The sequence below is a fragment of the Rhamphochromis longiceps genome, linkage group LG8 (assembly GCF_057381845.1).
Source record: "Rhamphochromis longiceps isolate RC_006_pf linkage group LG8, R_longiceps_female_GT1.1, whole genome shotgun sequence".
NCBI classification, from domain to species: Eukaryota; Metazoa; Chordata; class Actinopteri; order Cichliformes; family Cichlidae; genus Rhamphochromis; species Rhamphochromis longiceps.
Genome location: NC_140564.1, coordinates 5,232,045 through 5,258,462, shown reverse-complemented (window position 1 = coordinate 5,258,462; position 26,418 = coordinate 5,232,045). Strand labels below are relative to the sequence as shown.

At 42.8% G+C, this 26,418-nt stretch overlaps 1 protein-coding gene and 2 pseudogenes across 1 annotated transcript; 2 read left to right on the top strand and 1 right to left on the bottom strand.

The window, feature by feature from the left end:
- The first annotated feature begins 9,338 nt into the window (after nt 1-9,338).
- Nucleotides 9,339-13,390, top strand: LOC146662971 (uncharacterized; annotated as a pseudogene).
- A 2,238-nt stretch (nt 13,391-15,628) lies between these two features.
- LOC146662970 (EOLA-like protein) lies at nt 15,629-16,784 on the top strand (annotated as a pseudogene).
- Nucleotides 16,785-17,805: 1,021 nt separating this feature from the next.
- On the bottom strand, nt 17,806-23,109 carry LOC146662969 (uncharacterized). Its single transcript, XM_085415540.1, has 8 exons — nt 21,907-23,109; nt 21,699-21,809; nt 20,984-21,137; nt 20,853-20,908; nt 20,627-20,695; nt 19,238-19,355; nt 18,858-18,965; nt 17,806-18,410 (listed from the first exon to the last, which is right to left on the bottom strand). Exons 1-8 carry the CDS (start codon nt 21,973-21,975, stop codon nt 18,061-18,063), a joined length of 1,035 nt encoding a protein of 344 aa, XP_085271666.1. The 5' UTR covers nt 21,976-23,109; the 3' UTR covers nt 17,806-18,060.
- Between the last annotated feature and the right edge of the window lie 3,309 nt (nt 23,110-26,418).

Sequence of the window (26,418 nt, the reverse complement as noted above, 5' to 3'; positions counted from 1 at the left end):
CGTAGAGCAGGAACTGTCCTGGAGCGGGCAGACTGCAAGTGGACATTGAGTGCTTAAGCGCTTCTGCATATAGTGTTGGACTATTTTGAAAACCTTGTGGTAAGCGTGTGTATGTGTATTTCTGGTTATCAAACGTGAAGCCAAACAGTTTCTGTGACTCTGGGTGCAGAGGCACAGAGAAAAAAGCATTAGATAAATCAATTACTGAAAACCACTGTTCTCTGGGTGACACTTGGTTCAATATTGTGTGTGGGTTTGCCACAACAGGAGGGATTTGTTCTGTAATGTCATTAATTGCTCTCAAATCATGTACAAGTCTATATTTTCCTGTGCTTGCTTTCTTTACTGGAAATATAGGCGTGTTACATGTTGTTTTTGTTGTTTTTATCAGAATCCCTGCTTTTTCCATGTCTGCTATGACCAGTGTTGGGTAAGTTACTTTAAAATAGTAACTTAGTTACATTACTAGTTACTTCTCTCAAAAGTAACTCAGTTACTTCAAGTTACTCGTTACTTTCAAAGTAACTAGTTACTAGGGAAAGTAACTTTGGTTTTACTCAGAATTCTCTTGTTAATGTGTTTCTTCCATAACTTTGCCAGTCTTCTAGCTTGCTTACTTGCCACAAGTGCACTGTGCCACCTACCAATAGAAAGGATATGATAACGTGCATATTTCCACGAGAGAAATCCCACGCCTGGACCGTCATTGACTGCTGCCATGATTCTAGCCTACGTCACAGAGTCATGTGCGCCTTTTACATCCAACACAAAAACTGCAGTCGTAGTGCTTTCGATTGTACTCAGAACTCAGAAATTCTGCCTTCTGAATAGGAAGATGTAGGTAACACCAGACTGCAGATGAGCTGCATACAGGGCTGGACTGGGACAGAAAATTGGCCCGGGCATTTTGACTAGAAACTGGCCCACCATTATAGGAAAAATCATAAAGCCTTTGAATGAAAACAAACACTGTTGTGACAGTGATGTTCACTGTTTTGATGGTATATATGCATCAATCTATCAATCGTTTGTTGTAAGATTCAGATAATTATTTTTTAAAAGCTAGACATTTTAAATGAGAATAAGAAAGAAAAGTATTTCTTTGTGCCCCCCATTCCCTGTTAATGCCCTACATGCCCCCTTGGCCACACTTTGCTAGATCCGCACCTGCACAGTTACCAGCTGTCAGCTACCTAAAAAAGGATCCTGGGGTTATTTGTCTCTCAGAAACAGTTCATAACTTCCCTTCAACTCATTCATGTCATCTAAAAGGTAAACCTGTTTCTCCATCACCTGCTCAGCTCTGATGATCCAGTAAGGACATCTCCTGGTTTCATCTTCATGTTTCCCTCTCACCAGATAACCAAACCATATCATGACCAGCAGCTTTTTTTTTTTACAGCTGTGGCTCCAGCAAACATCAGCTGATACTAGAAATTAATATTAAATAAATTCTAACAACAGCTGATCAAGCTTAAACGTGCTGCTGTTGTTTAGCGCGACATCCGCTGGTTTCCTCTTTCGGCGCAAAGTGGGCGATAAACAAACAAGAGAGCCGATCAGCTGATCATTGATCAGTTTCATGATTGAAGTAGAAACGGGAGAGGGAGGGGGGAGAATGAGAGAAGAAGAGGCAGCTGTGCAGCGTAAAGACACAGAATAACTCCAGCTTTGTGCCTTTTTCATTGTAGCTGAATTACGGGACAAACTGTTCCTTTTCACCTCAATAAGAAACGCGTAATATTTTCTCTGAATACCAGACGGGACGGTTGGCAACTCTAATAACTTATGAACAAATTAAGGTTCAACATCATTAACTTCATAGCACCACCCAGCTGTGTAGAAACTCCGTCATGCTAGCTAGCACGCAGTACGGAAAAAGTCAGAATAACGAAAATAAACTCCACCTAAGCTTGGTTTATATCTGACCCAGAGAGACTGCAGGTCATAACTTCTTACCTGAAGTTCAGTTCACACTTGGACCGGCGGCCGCCTCGGGTCTCTTTTCCTTCTGCGTCCCTTTTCCCTCATCCACCTGCTGCCTCCACCACTTGCTAATGTTACTGAATCTGTGGAAACTCCGCGATGCCACCACACGAAGTAACGAGTAACGACCCTATCTAAATCCCAGTAACGAGTAACGCGTTCCTGATTTTGGCATAATAACTAGTTACCGTGCTCGTTACCACAATAATAACGTAGTTACTGTAACGCGTTACTTAATAACGCGTTAGTCCCAACACTGGCTATGACCGGGCGAATCCCGTCTCTTGCTTCTGCAGATAGTGGGTATTGTGGCTTCATTGGTCTGCGGTCAGAGGTTACTTTTACTTTTATTGGATCAACGTGTTTTATTAATCCTACATCGGTTGGCCCATTTGACCACAAAGATTTTGGCAAGGCCTCAATCTCTGTGTCATGTACAGTGGTTAACATCAGTCACTTTTCTTTCTCAGTTACAAGGCATGAGGTTGGAGAGGTGGTTAAATGAGTGCTGGGTTTGACATTTATGTACACAGTTACTTCTGATTTGTGTTCAGAGCCTAAAAGCAACTGGTGGATGTTGAAAATTTCACCCTCGCACTCTAGCTGTTCGTGTGGGGTGTTTGGGCTAGGGCCTAGTCACATTTCATCTTCACTGTCCCTATTGTCTCTGCCCTGGCAAAATGTCCTTCTTTATCACAATTATAACACCTTCTATGTCGTTCTTTATCATCTCTATTCTGTTTCTTGCCTTTCCCTTTTTGTGGATTTCTGCCTGTGTATGCAACGATACCTCCTTCAGTGGTTACTACAAAAACTCCACTTTGGGCTGCTTTATTCTTTTGGACTTTCACTGCATGTTCTGCATACTGCAAAGCATCGGGTAGGTTCCCAGTATTTTGGGTGACCCAATGTTTATCTACATGAGCTCTAACTTTTGGGAGGAGGCCCTTCAAAAATGCATTTTTTAGCTGTTGTTGGTAGGGTGTCTCCGGGCCTTCAGTATATTCTAAACCTGAATTTTGTCGGAAGACTGGGCGCAGTCTATCCAGAAAATCAGAGGCTGTCTCATTTTATTTCTGTTTAGTCTCTCCTATTTTTGCATAATCAGGTCTTGGGGCTAGTATGGTTCTAATTCTCTCATACACTGGTTGTAGCGCTGCTTGTATTGAGTCAGGACACAAAAAGACAAAGAAAAATGCTGTCAGAAACAAAGCAGAAGTGTCAGGGGAAAACTGAGCTCACAGACAGCTGCATGTGTGGGCTTTTAATAGCATGCAGCCTCTGATCTAAAAAATAATAAAATAAATAAAGATAAAAGAAAATGTGTAACATGCTCATCAACTTAGCGGTGTCCACATATTTAATTCAGCTTCTCAATCCTGTAGGTTTAGTTATTATCTACAGGGTTTGGCTTATTAGTTGTTATTATAAACGTGCTCCACATCTCAGTAATATTTTATCTAGGATAAATTACAGGTTTTCAAACAGGTTAAGTGCCTCTATGCACCTAATTGGTTTAGATATTGCCTTTATTTTCTTCATCTCATATGTCATTATACTGAGTTTGAGCAAACCTTAAGCTTGATGCAGACGACTTCATAACAGTTGTCCATCTCACATCATACTGACTAGGATACTTCCTGTTATTAATTTTATACCATTATTAATATTATTAATAGTTAGGATCATCTTACTCAGCAAACAGATGATTTAGAATTCATCCAATCTGTACAAATTTCCTTTTTCCTATTTTTAGACTGGTCTTCTGTTTGCCTCATCTCAGATCCAACCTTCATTCACATTCATTCTCTCTGTTGCATGTCGAACCAAGTAGTTTATTATTATATTTTATTTTGTATCCATCAAGGACTGTGGGAGAGCTGCAGTTCTCACCCATTTCCAAGCTGGAGACATTTATCTTTTCACACACTTTCCTCGGCTGAACAATGACACAGCCATAATCTACCTTATGCATCTCTCTTTTTATAGAAAAGGTTTTCATGTGAATGATTTCCTTTTATTTATTTTATACAATCTGGGCATGATCGTCATGCCAAGTATATTACATTATTTAGTTCTGTTTGGAGGGTCTCCACGTAGGACAATTTAGTTTCTTTGGATTTCTCCACCTATTTGCGCTTATTTTGGCCGGCACCTGGATGGATTTTCTCCATCCACTGCTCATCAGCGGTTAATTCAGGTCTTGTGGGTTCATTTCCCATTTTAATTTATTTGTTTTATGTTTATTTTATTAATACTGCCAACACATACACTATGAAGTTTGGTGGATACAAAGGTCGGAGGAGGTTATTGAGGCAGCCTTCTACCCTGAGCTAAACTCAGGGCGGCCCCAATTTTATGCGATGAAGCGCAACCTTTCTCTTTCCCACCACACAATACCTCACAGGAAAACAGAAGAGTAGCACAGAGACCTAGAGTCTCTATTCAAAGGCGTACTTACTCTTTACACATATACATTGCGCGCTTAAAAAAAACCTGCTTTTACTCGACACTCCTTCCCTTGTTAAAGTTTTTAGCGGGTGCGATCCACACAGGAAGTGCAATCCCGTCTTATAGGTTACTTTCTAACCTTCCCTTGTTAAAGTTTTTAGCGGGTGCGATCCACACAGGAAGTGCAATCCCGTCTTATAGGTTACTTTCGAACCTTCGGTTCACACAGGACCTCTCTTAGTGTCCACACAGGACTCTTATTATCCACACAGGATTCTACAGGTATGAGTGTCGTTGTAAAGTCGATTTATTTCAAACGCATGATGTTTATGACTGTGTTATATTCACCTTCAAAGTAGCGCTGTGTTCTTATCCGGTGTTATCGAGTCCTGTCGCCGTGAAGCCTGAGTAAACACCGGCCAGCAGACGAATTTACGACTGTGGTCTTTCCTCATCTTCCTGGAAGCGAGCGTTTCAGTGCAGGCGGTCACGACGTCAGGATCCGAAGACTCCGTCTGTGGACAGTTGGACTAATAATATCAGTCAACTATCCGGCTCGAAGGACCAATTAAATGTCAGTAGTTTGTTGACATTATATACTAAGAAGGAATACAAGACAGTCAGAGAGTTTTCAAAGAACTACGTGCACGGGTGAGAGAGAATGGATACTCACACCGAAGTGCTGCAGTCAGGCTTTATTTATACACAGAAGCAGTTTCATGACATTTCCTCTTTTTCAGACTTGAGTATATCTAAAGATAGTAAAGATGTATGTGTGAATGTATGTGTGTGTGTAGTCGCTCTCTTTCAGAGAAGACGGTTTTTTCCTGTTACCAAGGAGCCTCTTCCTCTATTCAGCAGTTAAAGCAGAGTTCATGTGTCTATGCACACGTGTCAAAGGCATAAAAATATGTGAACACTATGTGCTCCTTTAAGCTTTGCATTACATGAGTAAATAAACAGATAATACAGTAAAACAATAGAAATAAGCAAAATAGTAAAATCTTATAACAACGATAAATTAGACTAAGAAGTGTTAATCACACTAACAATCGGTTCATTGAGCCTGCAACTGTGTTTCTTATAGATTTGTTTTTTGGTTGCAGCAGGCAGCAGATTTTGGAGAAAAAAACCTACATCACCTAAACAGCACCTAGCAGCAGAGAGACACAATTAGAGCTTGGGTGGCGAGCATATTTGAGCTTTTAGCAACTGAAGTGACCTCTGAAAAGTGAAACTGGTTGACTTCTGGTGACTCACCCAGATTGCAGGCTTGGCTGTTGAGGGCGTAAGGCTGCTGCTGATAGGCCCACTCCTCGTCGTTGGGAGCGGAGATGATGAACAGGCGATGTCTCCATCGGAACCTGCAATCACAGAAAATTTGAGTCTGGATTTAAGTGGCACTTTGGTCCCGCAGTGAGAGCTCTGTACCAAGACAAGGAGTTTGTGCTTGTGTGCTACATATTCCCCCTATTACTGCCAGAGGGTGACAACCCGGAATTATGGTCAAAAACCTGCCAGATCTCTACACTGTGTTCGGGGGGGATTCAGGTCTCTATGGCAACAAAAGACAGCCTGTCTTTAGACATCTCCAGGAGAAAATGTGACTGAAATGATTCAGGCTTGAGGAATGGCAGGGTTTTTGTTACTTTTGATTTTCATGGAACACACACATGCAGGCTGCTGCAGTCTGCCAAGTGCTGCTCAGAATTATTTAATTGTGGTCCAGCTGACTGCAACAGATATTTGACTGATGTGGACACAGCATGATGGGACCACCCAGTAATTCCAACTACACAGACTATATCGATCCTTGGGGGAACAACCTATATATGGCATCAATCTCAATAAAATGTTGTAATAGAAACTGTACTGAATACCTCAATTTGTCATGCAAATCTTGCACCTATGGAATGGTTTGTGCGTGCTATTTTTAAGCTACAAGTTAATGCTACATCAGCATGGGTGCTCTTATCCAGTGTTAATTTCACTGACCAATTATTTTTGTCATAATTTTTGTCAGTTACCTTTGTTTTCATGATGAAAGGGAGACAATAACTAACTAAAAACTAGTGCACGAGAAAAAAAAGTGCAATGGAATATATTGATACTTTGGTCTAAAAAAAAATAAAAAATGTGAGATCCAATCAGAAATATTTAAGCTGTGTACAAAGGCCCCAGGGCAGACCCAGGACACGCTGGAAAGATTATATCTCTCGGCTGGCCTGGGAACGCCTTGGTGTTCCCCCGGATAAGCTGGAGGAGGTGGCTGGGGAGCAGTGATGCCGGTAACGCGTTGCTTAGTAACGCGTTACTCCAAATATGACCACTTTTTCAGTAACGACTAATCTAACGCGTTACTATTTCCATAACAGTAGTCAGATTAAAGTTACTTGTTCAAACCACTGTGCGTTACTATTTTTTAAGCAAAAAGATTTGGTTTCTTCTTTTCGTCTCAGCGGATGACAAACGCATACGTGTCGTGAAACGTCACATAAGCGACAGGTCACGTTTCCCGCTCACAAGCAGCCAGCGACGTAAAAAAGTGTAAACAACAATGGAGGGAGAGTGATGTTCGTTCTTTAGCTGGAAATATAGTCACTATTTTGAGTTTCTGTCAACTAAAGATTTAAATATTAAGGTTCGTTGTACACTCTGTGTTGGCGAAAAAGTGTTATCTACCTTCAAAAACACTACGTCAAACTTAAAGAAACATTTGGAGTCGCAGCACAGCTCAGTCAAACTCACAGAGAGAGTCCCACCAAGTGGTCCGAAGCAGAGAGCCGTGACTTCCGCAGAAGGTCCTACACCCCCCAAACAACAAAAGTTGGACTTTGGTGCAAAACCAGTAAGTGATGAAGAATTGAAGAAGTTGGTCGCGCAGTATATTGTAGAAGAAATGCTACCTATAAACACTGTTGACTCGCCCTCGTTTTGTGCCATAATAAAAAAGATCCCTACTTCTGTTAATGCCGAGCTGCCTCACCGAACGACTTTTACTTCTTACTTGGAGAAGGAGTTTACAGAAATGGAGAGAAATTTGAAGGCCACACTGAAAGAGATTGACTTTGTTTCAACTACCGTGGATATTTGGACTGCTAACAACAGAAGCTATATGGGAGTAACGCTCCACTGGATCAGTAGAACCACATTAGAGCGCCACAAGGTTGCATTAGCATGTAGGCGAATTCGTGGTAGACACACGTATGATGTCATTGGTACAGAAATCGAAAACATCCACTCCTCTTATGGATTACTCAACAAAGTAGTTGCAACAGTTACTGATAATGGATCCAACTTTGTTAAGGCGTTTCAAGTTTATCATCCTGTCACGGAGTCCGATGATGAGATGGAGGAGGAAGAGTCCAGCCCCAAAGACGACGATGTCACTTTTTCTGATCTGTCAGAAATCCTCTCGGCTGAGAATGAAAGTGATGGTCAGCTGTCTCTTCCCCCGCACCGCAGGTGTGCTTCGCACACCATCAACATAATTTGCACACGTGATGTGGAGAAACATTTAACAACTAATGCAGAGAGCAGGGCTGTGTATAGGAGCAGCACAGCAAAATGCACAGCTCTTTGGACCAAATCGAGTAGATCTACACTTGCATCAGAAACAGTGGAAGAAATCAGCAAAAGAAAGCTCCTAATACCAACATCCACAAGGTGGAATTCCTTTTTTGATGCTGTAAAGAGAATTGCAGAAATTCCCATGGGTGAGCTGAATACTCTGTGCACAAAGCTAGGACTGAAGTGCTTCAAAGATCAAGAATACCAGTTCCTGCATGAGTACTGCATGTCCATGAAACCTCTGACTGCAGCACTGGACATTTTACAAGGCGACTGTCCATACTTTACTACCAACACTTGAAGTTCTGATGCAGAAGACCCAGGCTGTGAAAGATGACCTCTCCAGGATGACTGCAGGCCTTCCAGATGCCATTGTACAGGTACGCTCTATCTTGAAATTAGTCAGATTTTTTGCTTCATACAATTCACAAACATGGAACAGAATATTAATTATCATTGAAAAATAAGATTAAAACAATTAAAATGTTTACAAGTAACCTAAAACAAAATAAATCCATAATACTGATCTCATATTAGGCATGGTTTGCAAATAATTCAATAACATAATAAATTGTAGGCATAAAAAATATCAATTATGTTTTTTAGGCTATTCAGACTCATTTCGCCGGTGTGCTGGACGACAAAGATGCCCTTCTTGCAGCTGCCAGTTGTCCAAAATTCAAACTCCGATGGCTGAGAGATGCAGGAAGGAGGGAGCGAGTAAAACAGCTTCTGACAGCAGAGTGTTGCACCACTGTTCCTCTGGCAAAAAACCCTGCCAGTGTGCCCAGTGCTACTACATCTAGCAGCCAAGGTGAGATGGACTTTTTCACTTTTGAGGCAGAGCCAGAGGAGGAGACCTATTCTGCAGAAAAAGAAGTCATGGACTACCTGATGTCAGGCTACGACCTTCAGATTCTGCATAAATTTTCAAGCATAAAGACAATTTTTTTAAAGTATAACACTCCAACCCCATCAAGTGCTCCTGTGGAGCGGCTTTTTAGTCTGGGAGGTTTGGTGCTCACGCCTAAAAGACATCGACTTTCTGACAAAAGGTTTGAGAAGCTTCTGTTAATGAGGTACAACCACTGGTTTACTCGCTCCACTCTACTGTTTCCCCCATAACATGCGATGACAACATATACTGAAAAAACAGAGAATGGGGAATCCAATTTAAATAACTATTTACAAGTAATTAAATTAAGTTTATCAAAGTCACTTAATAAACTTATTAAAGTTTTCAAGTTGATTAACTTAAATCAATTACCTGCAAGGAAGTAAGACAATTTAAGTTGGACCTGCAGTCTCTTTTTTTTTTCATAAGATTAGTCCAAAGTTACAAAAGCGGACAATAGTGTTTACATGTGGATGGTATAAAAAGTATCTTAAGGGAAGTCAAGAAAGACTCTTTGTTTGTTTTTGTTTTTTTATAAAAAGTATTTATGTTAAGTGAAGTAACAAGACTGTCTTTATTTTCATACAAACAAGTATTTCTGTCAGGAAAAAAGTTTTAAGTTCAACTTCAAATGTCAGGAGATATATTGTTGACATTACTGTTAAAATACACTTCCAATAAAGTGAGTATTGGCAAAATTGGTTGATGTTTTTATGTTGAGGCAGTGGGGAGTGTTATTGGCTGCTTCTGAAAGTAACTAATAAAGTAACTAGTAATCTAACTTAGTTACTTTAAAAATAAACTAATCAGTAAAGTAACTAAGTTACTTTTGGAAGGAGTAATCAGTAGTCCGTAATATATTACTTTTTCAAAGTAACTGTGGCAACACTGCTGGGGAGAGGGAGGTCTGGGCTTCTCTGCTTAGGCTGCTGCCCCCGCGACCTGGCCTCGGATAAAGCGGATGAAGATGATGATGATGACAAAGGCAGGACGAGTTTGGAAGTGACCCAATCAGATGTAATCGCCCTGTGCATAAAATGTAAAATGAAACCTGAGAGTGCTATCATGGTCAGGTTAAGAAACAATTATATCTTGCCATGTCTCCATGGTTGCTTTCGTTCACAAGTGGTCTCTGCTGGTGTGGGCAGGCCACGTGTAATTGTTGGCACCAGTGGTCAGTATTACATCCTGTCTTCACGACTCTGCTGCAGGGCTTGTCGCAGGAACTGGTTTGCTGACAATCCACGATGGCTGGAGAAACTGCCCAAAGGTTTACCAACCTTCTCCCTGCTTTTCTTACAAACAAAAAGGCCATCTGCAAGTCTGTTATGGATGAGCTCAGGAGGACTGGCAAATCTCCAACAGACATGGCAAACCAAATAAATGAACTCATGCACCTCAAGTACGAGCGAGCTCACCTGACGTACCTCCATGCCACAGGATCGGTCTGGGATTCTGAGGCAGGAGCTCATGCACAGAGGACCATTGGGCAGTTCCTGAGGAAGGAAAATAAGCCACAGGAGTTCAGGTCTTATGAAGACCCACATGCCTGGTGTGGCGTCTCTGTGTCCAGCCATTACCTGACTGACTGCCTGCTCGACGAATTCCGACGTCAACATCCAGCCATATCCAAACTCCTCCAGGGCACTTTTGGCCACATTTCCAGGTCTGACCACATCAGGAAGGTGGCACAAAAAGTCATGCTGGCATCTGGGGTCATGTCCAGTTATTCCATAATGAATGAAAACTGGCTGATTGTTTCGTGGGTCATGGTTCAGTCTGACACAGAAAGGTCCTTGGAGCCCATGTACCAGGGAATGGCCAAGAGGTACAGTGATGCAGGAGTGGAAAAGGCCGGCTACCACTGGGTGGACAGGTAAAAACCGTAATCATCGTTGTCATTCAAACTGCTAATCTGTCTGGAAAAACTGAGTTTTTCTTTTTCAGATCAATTTGATGCACACACATAATATTCCATATACTTACATGTATTTGTATTTCTTACATTTAGGGATTGCTGTGCTCCATTTAAGATCCCAGACTGCATCCCTGTCGAAAATCTATCGTGGGATGCCTGAAAAACCACTCCTGCTGTTGTTGCTGCGGCCACATCTGGACCAGTGGCAAACAGCTGTGCCTCTCGAACCCACTACAACAAGAACATTATTGTAAAACTGGACCTGTTCCACTGCCTGAGGCGATTTTTGTGGGAGTGTACCTCTGAGCATCTTCCTCTGTTCAGCACTTTCTGCCAGCTTCTCTCTGCGGCATTCTCAGTGGTTGATCAGGCAGACCTGAAGAGGCTCCAGGATGCTTATAAGTTCTGTGGCATCCATCCTGCTAATCCCACAAAGCAACACATAAGGGAGCACTGCAGGATCCAAATACCACAACCCACTGAGCTGCTGAACAGAGTGGAAAAGGTCCTGAACCATTTTCACCTGGCCACAGACCCCAACAACGTCCCACTCTTCAAGCCATCCATGCTGAAGACGTGACGCAGTGCACATTCTGCGTGGCTGCCTAAGTGACCCTGAACTCTCAGAGGGTGTAATGTTTAGGTACGGTGGGACTCTTCAGCTTAACCATGTCCCTGGTGAAGGTGCCAAGGTCCCCATCTGGATTCCTGTCCGAGGCACTTCACAGCAGGAGGGTTATCATTTCCACCAGGCCCAGTGGATCACCGGGACTCACGTTTCCACTGAACTATTCCAGGCCCAGGGCATCACAGGGGTGGCACGATGGAACTACCAACGACTGGTGGAGCTTAAGCAGCCAGGTGTCATGCTACCTTGTGTTTTTGATCCAGCTCTAGTGGTGGAGTTTAATGCAGCCTCCAGAAGAGTGACTGGTCAGGAGAAGTACACTGCACTTCACCTCTCTGACAGAGACACTGGAGAGCAATTTGGGCTTGAATACAGAGAGCCAGGCTGCCGTCCAGTCCCTCTGAACTGGGACAAACACAAAACTCTGAGAAAAGATGAACCAGCTGCCCTTCAGCCCCCACCCTCTGTTCCAAAACCTGTGGCTGCCCAGCAGCTGCTGTGGCAGTCTTTAACTGAAGGCAGTGAAACAACTAGTGTCCCTGTAGTCACCATAGAGCCCTGCCGTCTTTAACCCGCCTCCTCCTGCCCTGTCTACACCACTGACACAAGTCTCAATAGAGAAGATTGTGGAGGGCATCTTAGAAAGGCAACAGCAGCAGCAGCAGCCACAGCAGCCACTTGGCAGCTTATTTCTAAATCACTTCATGTAATGATAACAAGCCATCCGTTCTCTAGTGGGGTCTCACAGCTTTTATCTTCATAATCTTTCTGGTTGATTTGTAATATTAGAAACATGACTGCTGTCTTTTATCTGTGTGACTGTACAGCCTGTTTCAGACATGACAACCAGACAGTGTCTGAAGTTATCTTTAATACATGCAACGCAGCTGGAGATAGTCCAGACACTTTCTCACTTCTGATGATAATATTTTTGGTTTAGGTGTTGTTGCTTTCTGGCTTGAAGCTTATCTACAAAAGCAGTTCAATAAGGAGAGATCATGTGGAAAAACTGAGCATGATTTATTGAGGTACAGAAATAAATGTAACTGTTAGGCAGTTAAACTCCAATGACCCATCATAGCAGAAGAAATCTCAGCAGTGACAGGATGTGAGTAACACTTAAATCACTTACAAAATAACCAAAATGCTGTTATCAAACAATAAACTGCAATAAAGTTACAGAAAATGCCTTCAGTTTCAGTATTTTAGCTCTGAGACTTTGAATGGGGAGTTTTTAGACCTTGTGTCACTTTGAGGCAAATTGTGAAAAACCTGTAACTCGCACGATAATTATAGTGACACTGTCTTTTCAGCTCCTCCCGTAAATGAAGCAAGCCTCGATACGCGCATCGCGGAAACGCCCCCTCAATTACTCGACACAAGCTTTGAAGCCTCGACACAGAACGTCACATCACTAGTTCCTGGTACTGCTTTAGTACCTGCTCGGACGGGTTCCAAGCGATCCGAGCAGGTATTAAACTATTACGTCATCGGACAGCATGCCACTGATTGGCTGGTCAGTGGCATCACTCGATAGGTCATGAGAACATCTACTTCACAAAAAAATGAGAGAAATGTGTTCTGGGAATCCATGCGACCTCACAAACCATCCTACCTGTTGTTTCTGCGCATGTGCACAACACAAAATTAAGTGGCAACCCGCCCTATCTACTTAAATTTCTGCTGGAATTATTGTGTGACCGCAGGAATGTACACTAGGACGGTTTGCTCCAAGAAACAACGCCATGCTCCCGGAATCTGACAAACAGCCCCCGCATTCATGTCACATTTTAATTAAGATTACACGTTGCTATAACAACGAGCACCCATATTAGATGGTATTGGTTATAGTGGAAACCCAGTGTAGTCGAGTTGTGGCGAGTCGAGCAGGCACTAATGCAAAAGGGGCTAAAAAAAACCCTGAAAATGTTTCATACCTCTGAAAAGTGCGTCCTGTTTGGGTGCGCTTGTTTTGCAGACATGGCGGTGCAGGTGCCGTGCCTGTTGTTCCGGTGTTCCAGATCTACTGGCGTTTAGATCAACTGGCGTTGGTCGAACAGATGTGTGGCAGTCTTGCGTTTCAGGAGCTCCTACCGACAAACCAGCAAAAAAACGCCAAATGTGTCATCTGTGACACTTGTGAGGTTGTCTCAAACACACTCCGTCAGTCCTGATGCTGTTGAACAACAAAATGTTTAAAAATGTGGCGAGTTTACCTGGTGATATCCTCATGCGTGACGCGATCGCGAAAACAGCAAACAAGTAACACCACGCCGTTGTTGTTCACAGGACAGCAAGAGTAAACGATCGGGAGACTCTTGTCGTCGTTATCGTTCCCCTCGCACGGTTTATTTCTCCGAATTCAGCGTTTTTGCTTCACAACTACAGCGTGCAGTTTACTTTGTGCACTAACATGGAGTCGAGTCAACCAGCGCCACCTCTGGCCAAGTGCCACAGCCTACAGCCAGATCAACCTGTGACACACATCTGCACCACGTTTGAATTCGTGTCATGCACATTTGTACCTTTCAATTGTGTCTGTTTGTGCGTCATGCAAATAAACCTTTGAAATGAATGAAATGATATCATGTATTTATTATCAGCCTACATTTGTACAAAATGCCAAATGACATACACATAAGAATCACCATCCTGATATCAATACTTTTGCCCATACGAAAAATGTCGTGAACACACTAATATTTCACCAGTGTTGTAACATCACATGTCGTTAGCGTAGTCTGTCTGTGTCTGCCCTCTGCAAACAAACATGTTAGAGTTGGTTGTGATATACAGTCTGCATAAGTGTGGTCAATCTAATAAACATTTATAAGGAGATGGCAGTTACTGTGAATGTACAGCAGTTACACAGTGATTAGTAATAAACAGTCAGACAATGACCCTGACAATCTCATTCAATCTTGCAGATTGCACCTTCTGTGGAAAGTGGTACCACACGGTGTGTGTGGACTTCCCCTGTGCAGAAGGCGACTACAAATGTTGTGGGTGCTAAATAAACAGAAACAAATGATCCCTGTTGTCTTTGCTTACTGATTGTTTTCAGTGTTGACAATCCACATTGCTGGCATTGCATCTTTCAACATGTTTGTGGGTAGATTTGGATGTACCAGGGGTAAGTGCAGCCACTCAGCCTCTACTCAATGTGATCATAGCAGCAGGTGCAGATGTGTCACAAGTTAATCTAGTAGTGGCCTATGGTCATGTGTTAGTGGTGGGAACAGTCATATCCACTCACTCTCACTGGCTGTTTATTACTAATCACTGTGTAACTGCTGTGAATTCACAGTAACTGCCGTCTCCTTACAAATCTTCATTAGATTAACCACACTTATACAGACTGTATATAACTCCAGCCATGTTGATGAATTGCCTATATTGGCTGGAAATATTCATTTTCAGGGAAAAGACACAGACAGACGATGCTTACAGGATGTGATGTGACAACACTAATGAAATATTGATGTGTCATATTTGTCCAAGGTGTATTTCATTGTTATGGAAAAAGAGAATATTAAAATCATGATGACCAATTGGAGTGGTGATTTCTATGACTTTGTGTATATAATTTGGAATTTTGTACAAATGTAGGCCAATAAGGAATATATGATATCATTTCATTCTTTCCAAAGGTTTATTTGCATGACGCACAAACAGACACAATTGAAAGGTACAAATGTGCATGACACGAATTCAAACGTGGTGCAGATGTGTGTCACAGGTTGATCTGGCTGTAGGCTGTGGCACTTGGCCAGAGGTGGCGCTGGTTGACTCGACTCCATGTTAGTGCACAAAGTAAACTGCACGCTGTAGTTGTGAAGCAAAAACGCTGAATTCGGAGAAATAAACCGTGCGAGGGGAACGATAACGACGACAAGAGTCTCCCGATCGTTTACTCTTGCTGTCCCGTGAACAACAACGGCATGGTGTTAATTGTTTGCTGTTTTCGCGATCGCGTGGCGCACGAGGATATCACCAGGTAAACTCGCCACATTTTTAAACATTTTGTTGTTCAACAGCATCAAGACTGACGGAGTGTGTTTGAGACAACCTCACAAGTGTCACAGATGACACATTTGGCTTTTTTTTGCTGGTTTGTCGGTAGGAGCTACTGAAACGCAAGACTGCCACACATCTGTTCGACCAACGCCAGTTGATCTAAACGCCAGTAGATCTGGAACACCGGCAGCCGTATGCCGGCCTGGTTCTGGACGGGGTAAAGACGGTGGAGAGCCGCTGGAGGCCGCTGCTCGCTCCACTGGAGAACCAGACGCTGGCGGTCCACGTGGCTCAGCGTGACTGGGAGGGGTTGGAGTGGTGGGCGGTGCTAAGCGGCCTGCTGGGGATGGACAGATTGAGGCACTTCTGGAGTCCGGGGAGCGGTTCGGCCGCGGCGTGGTGGCAGGTTAGAATCACTATTTACTCTGCCACATTTACACATCCCTGAACGAACCCTGTGGTCTCTTTTAGGATTGGTGGATGTGGGCCAGACCTGGCTTTGCCCCGCCTCCCTCCAGGGGAAGGACCTACAGTGCCTGGAGCAGTCGGCCGTGCTGATTGGTCTGCAGGAGAAGCACCTGACTAACCTGTCCAACCCTCGCTGGCTGAAGGCCCCACTGAGAGCTCTGGGAGGTCGCGACCTCTGGACCATAGAGATCCCAGCAAAACTGTTCCCGTGACAACACATACGTAACCTACCCGGGCACTGAGGCCGATGCTGGAGCTACTTCTCTGTCATAGTACTTTGGTTTTTACAGCTGATCATTGATCTGTGATCAGAGCGGTGGCGCTGACCTCAGATCAGGTCACTGTGATGTCATCAGCACACCTGATTTTTGGGGTCGAGCGAGGTCTTCCATCTCTGAGGGTGGGGTGGGGGTCAGACCAATGATCTGAGCTCCTGGGGCCGTCATCCCGGAGCACCAGAGGCTTCACAGCAGCTCGATAAAAGTCCAACCTGTCCAGTTCTTTGTTTCTTTGAAATGATGGAACCCGTCTAATCCCAGATTTTTCGCAGCAAAATAAGTGAATGCATTTCACTCCTTAGACTTGTCCTACTGACTGTATGTTTAATTTTGTTGATGTGTGGGGGTTAAAACGGCAACTGTTGCCGGTGGGTTAATAAGGGCACCTTCCAAACGTCCAGTGTTTGTGTAAATAACCTACCTGTGGTGCTGTTATCAGGCGGCTGTATGTTACACTGAAATTAAAAGGTAATATTTTGCTATGCTTGCTGTTCTGCTCATTGTTCTCTCGCTGTTTTAGAAAACAGTCTGTGCAGAATTGTTGTAATTCAGTCACACTGGAGGGTTTTAGAGCATGAAGCCGTCAGGACTTTGACTAAACCAGAGGATGGTAAACTGCAGAATTCATGGTTCCATCAACAAAACAAATGGATAAGCACACAAACCGACCTCTAATCCAGGTAACTGCACGTAACTCAGGCTTTTCTGAAGGTGCTTCCTATCAAAAGTTACCATGGTAACTTATCAGCAGGTATGAAACCAGCACCCGTTAACCAATCAGATCTATAAAAACCCACAGTGATCAATACACATACAGTATAATTTAAACATGTATCAGGCTGAGTCAACACGCCATCTGCAGATTTTCATACAACCTGTGGCGCTTTTCTCTATGAAACAAGCGGCGGTGGATGGAGCAGCTACATCCACGTGAGCTCATCCCGAATGATGATGTCACCATAAGCAAATCCAGATAAAGAGTTCCTGGGCTGAGGGACGTCCCTCCATCACCGCGTTTCTATTCTTGGCTGTGACGCCACTTCCTGTGTCAATAAAGGTTTAAAAATGACAACAGGCGACTCAGTGGGGGTGGGGGGAGTCGTCTCAGGCTTCGCTGCTCATCACAGGTCTGGACAAAGTAGTCGTTCAAACATCCATCAACCTTTGTCTCAGTGTAATCAGATTACTTACTGAACTTCAGTGTCACAGCAGCTGTAATGGAAAAAAATGCCTTTATTGATTTTAGTTTCCATGGAAACTAAGAAAATCAGAGTCAGCCTCCAAAGCTCTCAAATTTTCTGCTGCTATGAATCACACTCACCCCTAACCTGCACAGGTGAGAGTTTTCTACCTGAGAGCTCAAACTGACACACTGAGGCGCTGCCCCCTCGCCAGAGATGACGACCTATCACCTGTAACTCCCCTCTGATCCCCATCTCTCACGTCCTGTGGAGAATCGCACCTTTCTGGCTTTATTATTTTACTTCCTGTTTGCTCAAAGCATAAAAAACAGGAAGTTGATGTTTGGGACTGTTAGCTGGACAATAGTCATGTGATGAAGCAAAAACGCCATCTGCTGGTGAAACAAACTTTATTCACCCAAAACCCAAAAAACAAAACATCAACACAAAGATCCCTCCACAAATAGGGACTGGTCACACCCACCACCCACCACTACCATTGGCTGAACATGAATTTTAACCAACAGCAACATCCATTAACATCCAGCCAATATTTACCTTTAAATCCTAACTTTAATTTTGAAAGTCTTGCTGCAGGAAAAGTGTTCATAATAATGTTACCACTAATTCAAAACAAAAGGGGTTTTAGCCTTGAGCTAATATGCACGTTACATAGTGGGTGGGATGTAGAGTGTGTCTGTGTGGTGAGGGGGCGGGGCAGCAATGTATCCAACAACATGAGAAGGGTTGGGGGCAAGGCAGTAGAGTCGTGGGGCGTGGCCTCCAGTCGATATTGGCCTGTATGGGTGGTAGGAAGAGTGGTGAGGGTGGTGGGCGGGATGTGGAAGAGGAGGTGCAGGGGCTGTAGTCAGGTAGGTGCTTGGGGGTGGAGCTTCATATGGCAGGTGGAGCAGTGGGAGAGGAGGGAGGGGCGACTGATCTGGGTAGAGGAGAGCAGAGGAGGGGGCGGAGCCTGGAGGAGTAGGACTGATGGAGGAGGAGCTTTCCATGGAGACACCTGAGGAGACAAACCACATGCCTTTATTTTCAAAGTAAATTCGTTTATAATGCAGAAAATTTGGGTTTTAATGTGGAGGCACACTAATCATGTGACCTGACCAATGACTAACAGCGCCTGCAATTGGCCCATTGTGCTTCTGCCTTCATCTGACTCCAGAATTACTGCACCGCACTTCCTGTCTGTTGCCACGCCTGTTTGCTATGTTCATCCGGTCAAATTTCACCTTAATAACAATACAGTAGTCATTGGGTACAGGAATGTGACAGCTGGATGGTGTAGGGTTTGCCCCACCCTTCCGTCCTCATTGCGCCACTCTCACCATTATGCAGCTGTAAAGCTTCACCAACAGACCTGCTGACCTCCGGCACTTCTACACTGTTTTATTGACAAACACTTCCTGTTTTGGCAGCGTGTGCACTCCAAAGGTAAAGGTAAAGTACTGACCGCCGTTGCGTCCCTCTGTCTGTCCATCTGCAGACCTGGAGGATTCTGGGTAGGAGCTGGCGGGCTGATGGGAGATCCGCCCAGTCTCAGAGAACGGCTGGGAGGCAGCTGGGGACGGAAGATGGGACAGATCAAGTCACAGTAAAGGGGGTGGAGCTTAAATTAAAACACCTGAGGGACCATCCATGCTGTAATGACATCACTGCACACATCTTCCTGTTAGTCATGTGTTCCCCACAGTTGCCTCCTACCTGATCGCACTGTTTTATTGTGAAAGGCTTCGCTACGGAAGTGAAGGCTCAGCTAAAAGATGAAACTTGCATCTTTTGTATACAGGTGGAGGAAGTGCAGCACCACCTGCTGGAACCGATCACTCTTACCGTGCAGAGGGGGCTCCTGGCCCAGGTAGGGCGTGTAGGGCTGGTAGGGGTAGGCAGTCTCAGGTGAGGAGGCGGGATACAGCTGCTGCTGTTGCTTCCAGCAGCTCTGATGGTACCACTGAGGAGACAGATGGTCACATGACGGTCACATGACAAATTCACAGCATCATGTCATCACCTGAACCTGAAACACCTGCAGAATCATCTATAAACATTCAAAGAACCTGAAGGAAACGTGTGTCTCTTTGAAACGGCAGCCACAGGTTAAAGGAGAGGAACACCAGTCACATGACCTCCACAGGACCCAGGTGATCAGAGTGCCCTTGGAAGATGTTTACCACACCTGCAAGTGACTCAGGTGCACTCAGACTTCTGCTGCTAAAACAGATCTGCCAGTGGAGGAGCTGAGCTAGTTTCAGTCATTATGTCCCGTTTATAGGTCGGAAACCTGCAGTCAGCTGAGACTGAAGGATCACCTGGATGATAACGAAAGGTTTCTCCCACTGAAAACGTCCAGAACAGAATCAACATTCTGTGATGCTCCGTGAGTTCATTCAGGCGTCTCACCTTCACCTGTCAGCGCCGCTTCAAAGACTGCTGTTTACTGTTCAGGTGTCTCTTACCTGGATGCCCAAATTGAAGTAATACTGGAGGACTCTGCAGTCTACACATACTGCTCAACACACTGATCAGATAGTAGTGTGGGGTTAAAACGCCAACTCCTGTCTGTTCTAGGTAAGTCAGGCATAGCCAGTCAGAATTAAAGGGGCGTGGTCTGATATAACTATGGCACGGTATTCACAGGCACATGCAATACTAGTCAAGTAGTCTATCCTAGAAAAAGTGTGATGGACATAAGAGAAAAAGGAATACTCCTTTCAGTCAGATGCAGATATCCCTGTTCCCGTATGAAGAAAGGAATGAATGCGTTTATGTTTTTGAACAGAAACAGGAAATACACACTCAGACTTTGTCCCGACTGCCGTTAGACCAAAACCAAGAGAAGAAGAGAGCTCGGCGCGTCACAGGAACAGGAAGTGCTCAAAGTCCAAGCACCATTACCTTCAGAGGTTGCGACCTCTGGAGGATGACGTTGGACAGGCGCTTTAGGCCTGCTGTACAGGTTTTTGATTGGACGAACAATGTTTAGAGCTGTTCTCTGTCCAGCTTATCGCCGCCCACCGAGACGAGGCGGAGCAGAGATGGCAGCTGCAGTCTGTGGCGCGGTCGCAACAATATTCTCCTGAAGTCTGAAGCAGGAAGTTGAACTTCCCCGGGTCTGAAACGAGACGCTCAGACTGTGAGGCAGCAGCGCCAACCACTGAGCTACCCTGGCACCGCTGTCACACACGCGATGATGTCACCTTCAAGCTACGCTGCGGGACGTACCTGCTGGCTGTAGCTGAAGTTCACGTCTGATCTCGTGGGAGAGTCAGCCACGCCTCCTTCCTGCTCATCCTTTCAAAATAAAATAGAAACAGACTGATTACAGCTTCATGGGGTCACTGATCACATGACCTCTTCACACGTGCAAATTTCAAACCAATTTTCATGTGCAACATTATGCTGACCTGCATCACACTAACAGGAGACAGAGGCAGAGGTCAGCTCTTACCTGATTGGTGGAGGTCTCAGTGGCGCTGTAAACTCCGGAGGTCTGGAAACTCTGATCTGAAATAATGTGAGACAGAGTCACCAACATGGCTGCTGCAGGGAGGCGTGTCACAGCGGGATCACGTTACTCACCCTGTGAACTGTAGATGAAGTCAGCATATACACGTCCACATATGGGACACTTGTGTCCATTTCTGACATAGTGATGCCTTTGAGACTTTGAGGCGACAGCAACCTGTTGCCGTTCCTCTGTCCTCTGCGGCAACTCACTGCTCACGAACGCCCCCTGTACACAAAAAGAAGACGCATACAACTACTAAAAAAGTTTTATTTTTTGTCTTACTCTTACTTAATATTTACAAATGCCAATGAAAATAAATTATCTGCAGTACTGTTAGTAATTCTGACTACTTTTGATTTGACCTTTATATTTCTTTGAATATATATACTGTCTTTGAATTCATCTTGTGTACGAAACCCACTACTACTCCTCCTCATGACCTCACTAAAAATGGACTGGAGCTAACTCACCTCTTCCTTAAACTCATCTTTTCTCAGTTGTCTTTAAATTTATCTGGTGGAGGTTTCCCATCATCACTCATTTCTAATCTTCTTCTAAATCTTCTCTTTAATTAATTATTGCCACATTTAATTAATTATCTAATGGTGTATTTAATTAATTCATTATGGCAGTCCTGGTGTTCCATACATATGAGCTGACCATGTGACGTAGAAGAATACAAAGACATATTTTGTTGAATGTATAGATTGTGGAAGCAGTGAAACTGAGGATGAATTTCACATCTCTTTGTGGCATAGGACACCCAGTTTTGTTTTTCATGGCTACCTTAGGAATCCTTTTACGTTCTTGTTCTTCCTCCTCTTCTGAATAGCCTTCAGATTCATCCTGTGTGGGTTTCCAGTCATCTGTCCCATCATCTTCAGATGAGCTCACAGACTGTTATTAGAGCAGAAAAATATATATTTTGCTCATTTTCCATGGATGTGTGAAAACAACATATTTACAGAAACTTAGCTGGATTTTTCTTGCCCACCTTAGGAACCCATTCTCTTGCTTCACTCTCCTCCACACCTGTCCTATCGCTTTTAGAAAAGATCACCATCTGTTTTTAGAAAAGTAACAGAACAAAACATAGAAAATAAAATAATTTCCAACAGTGCATTTTGAGGTCTAAGCATCCCAGAAACTGCACAGACATATGTCAGACATAACTTAAAACCACCAGTATAGGTTCATCAAGGCCCTGAGGGGAAAAACTACGTTTCCCACAAAATATTATGTTACTTCCGGTTTTGGCAGGTAATGGCAGACATGCATCCTTTTTTTTTTTTTTTAATTTTGTTTTTAAAATTTTGGTCGCCAACGGAGAGTGTTTGGTAGCGCTGTCCTCAGAAAACACCGTTTGTACTGTTTCGAATCATAACTCTGGTTTTACGTGGCCTATTAACACAATTAAGAGAATATCATTTGAAGTCCGCACTTTCAACACAAGTTGAAATGGAGACTGGGGCTGTGTCCCAATTCAGAGACCGCACGCTTGAAGTATGCATTTTGAGTGCGATTACGTCACCGCCACGTGACGACTGTCCCAACTCGAAGTGTACTTCAAATGCGCCGTCGATTTCCCCAAATATCAAGCGTGGTCCGGTGCACGCTTCGTGGTCCCATATATCCCACAATTCATAGCGCGGCGGTGGGTGTGGATAATTTTGCTGCAAAATCCACATAAAATGTAATAAATAAATCATATAATACAAAAATCAACTATTCACATTTCAACTTTTAACTATTTAAATTTTCATCTTTTTCCTTTTACAAATTTAAAGTGAAAACAACACAAAACACTGCAAACCACAACACAATTAAATATAAATTATAATATGAAAACAAAAAGAACATGTATATTCTCTGTCATATGGGCCCGCATGAATAAACTTTCTGAATCCTTTATCATCTGCAACCGAAAATAGTTGTGGATGATTACTATACCTTTCTATCCCTGGCTCTCTTTCTCTCTCTCTCCCTCTGGCTGTTCCTGTGCTACTGAGAGTAACTACCGCCCCTCCCCCCCTCTGCCCACGTGCAGAGTGAAGCGGAAAAACGTGCGAGAGAGAGAGCGAGAGAGAGAGAGAGAGAAAAAAAACCACGTGACGGCTCGCGATAAGGAGCCGGCTCCCGTCGTTCACGTCAAAGAGACGGCTCTAAGAGCCATTTCGTTCGCGAACGACCCATCACTAACACACACACAACAGCAGCCCCTCTCGCTCGGTTTTTGCATTTGCGCTCGCTAACAACGTGTTGCTGGCGCTCTCAACATTTCTGCCCGTGCGCGCTCAACTCTTTCTCTACACCGTTATATTTGTGCCACAAAAACAGCCAGACAGGACAGGGTTAAAAAAAAAACCAACCAAAAACAAGCAAACGAAAAAAACCCGACAAGGTACCTGTTTGTACTCATGTAACTTTTGAAAGTTAGCTTCATACCTGAGAGCTGGTACCTTCAAACTCTTTCTTCTTTCTTTCTTTCTGACAGTCGTATTGGCGGTTGGCAAACAATTGAAAGGTGCATTTACCTTCAAATTCATCATCCATGGTGCTTCGAAACTCTCACTAGAACAATCTGCTGCTGTACTCATGATCACATGACATAGATGATTCTGATTGGCTGCTCAAATGCTCATTAGGGGCGGAACATTTTTATAACATTAGTTACCATAGGGCATTGGAGCGTGATGTCACGGGGGTGGGCGTGGAAAGGATTTTGGCCTGATGTGCCATTTTCGGGGTCAAAATAATATGGCGTTATTTTTGTGCCACTATTCTGAGCGCACGTAAAAAAGGTTTGCAGGTGCAAATGATGTATTTTGAGGAGAAATTTATTTTGAGCGAAGAAAAGCTGAATTTGAGCGAACAAAACTCATTCCTGCGTGCAAAAAATGTATTTCAGTGTTTGCTATTATCCACACACACACACACACACACACACACACACACACACACACACACACATACAATGGCAGCCCCTCTCGCTCAGTTGTCAAGCCAGCCTCCAATTCGAGACTTGCAGTCAAGCCAGCCTCCAGTTGATTTTACGTTCCCTGTGTATTCAAAGTATTACGGGAATGGATGTGGAAACCGGATTTCAAAATAAAAGCCAACTTCGAGTGAATTAACAGATATGTTAAGAACATAATAACATATAATTTAGGCCTTTTTTTTTTTTTAGAAACTCTAATGTTACATCTACATGACACAGCCTTGTACCCTAATTGTGCCCTGTCACTATCAAGGCCATCTTATTTTGGATTTCAAAGTAAAAGCCCTGTGAATCTTCATTTTTGAACTACTCTTTCAATGAATTCATAATGCTCTTAAAAGCAAAAGTCGTATTTCCAAATACTATTTGAACTTTGTATCAACACTTTCCAACCGCAGTCTTTTTCACAGTAATACCATATCAATATCAAGTCAGTCTGATTTTGCTTTTCATAGTAATGGCCCTTTGAAATTGCCGATATTTGACTTAATCTCCTAACGATTCAAAATGCTCTAAAATGAAAAATTCTTGTTTCCACAGGGTAATTCCACTTTAGATCAACAGTATACAACCCCGCAGTGATACCATATCAATATCAAGTCATTCTGATTTTGCTTTCAAAAATAAAAGCCTTTTCAAATTGCCCATAGTTGACCTACCTTTCAGTGATTTCAAAATGCTCTAAAATGGAAAATTCCTGTTTCCACAGGGTAATTCCACTTTAGATCAACAGTATACAACCTCACGATGTTACCATATCAATATCAAGTCATTCTGATTTTGCTTTCAAAAATAAAAGCCTTTTCAAATTGTCCATAGTTGACCTACCTTTCAGTGATTTCAAAATGCTCTAAAATGGAAAATTCCTGTTTCCACAGGGTAATTCCACTTTAGATCAACAGTATACAACCTCATGATGTTACCATATCAATATCAAGTCATTCTGATTATGCCTTCCAAAATAAAAGACTTTTCAAATTGTCCATAATTGACCTAACTTTCATTGATTTCAAAATGCTCTAAAATGAAAAATTCTTGTTTCCACAGGGTAATTCCACTTTAGATCAATAGTATACAACCCCACAGTGACACCATATCAATATCAAGTCATTCTGATTATGCCTTCCAAAATAAAAGACTTTTCAAATTGTCCATAGTTGACCTACCTTTCAGTGATTTCAAAATGCTCTAAAATGGAAAATTCCTGTTTCCACAGGGTAATTCCACTTTAGATCAACAGTATACAACCCCACGGTGATACCATATCAATATCAAGTCATTCTGATTTTGCTTTCAAAAATAAAAGCCTTTTCAAATTGTCCATAATTGACCTAACTTTCAGTGATTTCAAAATGCTCTTAAATAGAATTTTGCTGTTTCCACAGGGTAATTCCACTTTAGATCAACAGTATACAACCCCACGGTGATACCATATCAATATCAAGTCATTCTGATTTTGCTTTCAAAAATAAAAGCCCTTTCAAATTGTCCATAATTGACCTAACTTTCTGTGATTTCAAAATGCTCTAAAATGAAAAATTCTTGTTTCCACAGGGCAATTCCACTTTAGATCAACAGTATACAACCTCACAGTGATACCATATCAATATCAAGTCATTCTGATTTTGCTTTTCATAGTAATGGCCCTTTGAAATTGCCGATATTTGACTTAATCTTCTAACGATTCAAAATGCTCTAAAATGAAAAATTCTTGTTTCCACAGGGTAATTCCACTTTAGATCAACAGTATACAACCTCACAGTGATACCATATCAATATCAAGTCATTCTGATTTTGCTTTCAAAAATAAAAGCCCTTTCAAATTGTCCACAATTGACCTAACTTTCTGTGATTTCAAAATGCTCTAAAATGAAAAATTCTTGTTTCCACAGGGTAATTCCACTCTGTATTTACAGTATACAGCCCCACAGTGATACCATATCAATATCAAGTCATTCTGATTTTGCTTTCAAAAATAAAAGCCTTTTCAAATTGTCCATAATTGACCTACCTTTCAGTGATTTCAAAATGCTCTAAAATGGAAAATTCTTGTTTCCACAGGGTAATTCCACCTTAGATCAACAGTATACAACCTCACAGTGATACCATATCAATATCAAGTCATTCTGATTTTGCTTTCAAAAATAAAAGCCCTTTCAAATTGTCCACAATTGACCTAACTTTCTGTGATTTCAAAATGCTCTAAAATGAAAGATTCTTGTTTCCACAGGGTAATTCCACTTTAGATCAATAGTATACAACCTCATAGTGATACCATATCAATATCAAGTCATTCTGATTTTGCTTTCAAAAATAAAAGCCTTTTCAAATTGTCCATAATTGACCTACCTTTCAGTGATTTCAAAATGCTCTAAAATGAAAAATTCTTGTTTCCACAGGGTAATTCCACCTTAGATCAACAGTATACAACCTCACAGTGATACCATATCAATATCAAGTCATTCTGATTTTGTTTTCAAAAATAAAAGCCCTTTCAAATTGTCCATA

What these genes read in the sequence shown, in the direction of transcription:
- LOC146662969 (XM_085415540.1), bottom strand. Translation starts at nt 21,975, where the DNA reads ATGGTGATCTTTTCTAAAAGCGATAGGACAGGTGTGGAGGAGAGTGAA. An exon ending in AACGTAAAAGGATTCCTAAG is followed by an intron (nt 21,138 to 21,698) that starts GTAGCCATGAAA and finishes TTTTGTGTACAG; the next exon opens with GGGGCGTTCGTGAGCAGTGA. An exon ending in CTGAGACCTCCACCAATCAG is followed by an intron (nt 20,696 to 20,852) that starts GTAAGAGCTGAC and finishes TTATTTTGAAAG; the next exon opens with GATGAGCAGGAAGGAGGCGT.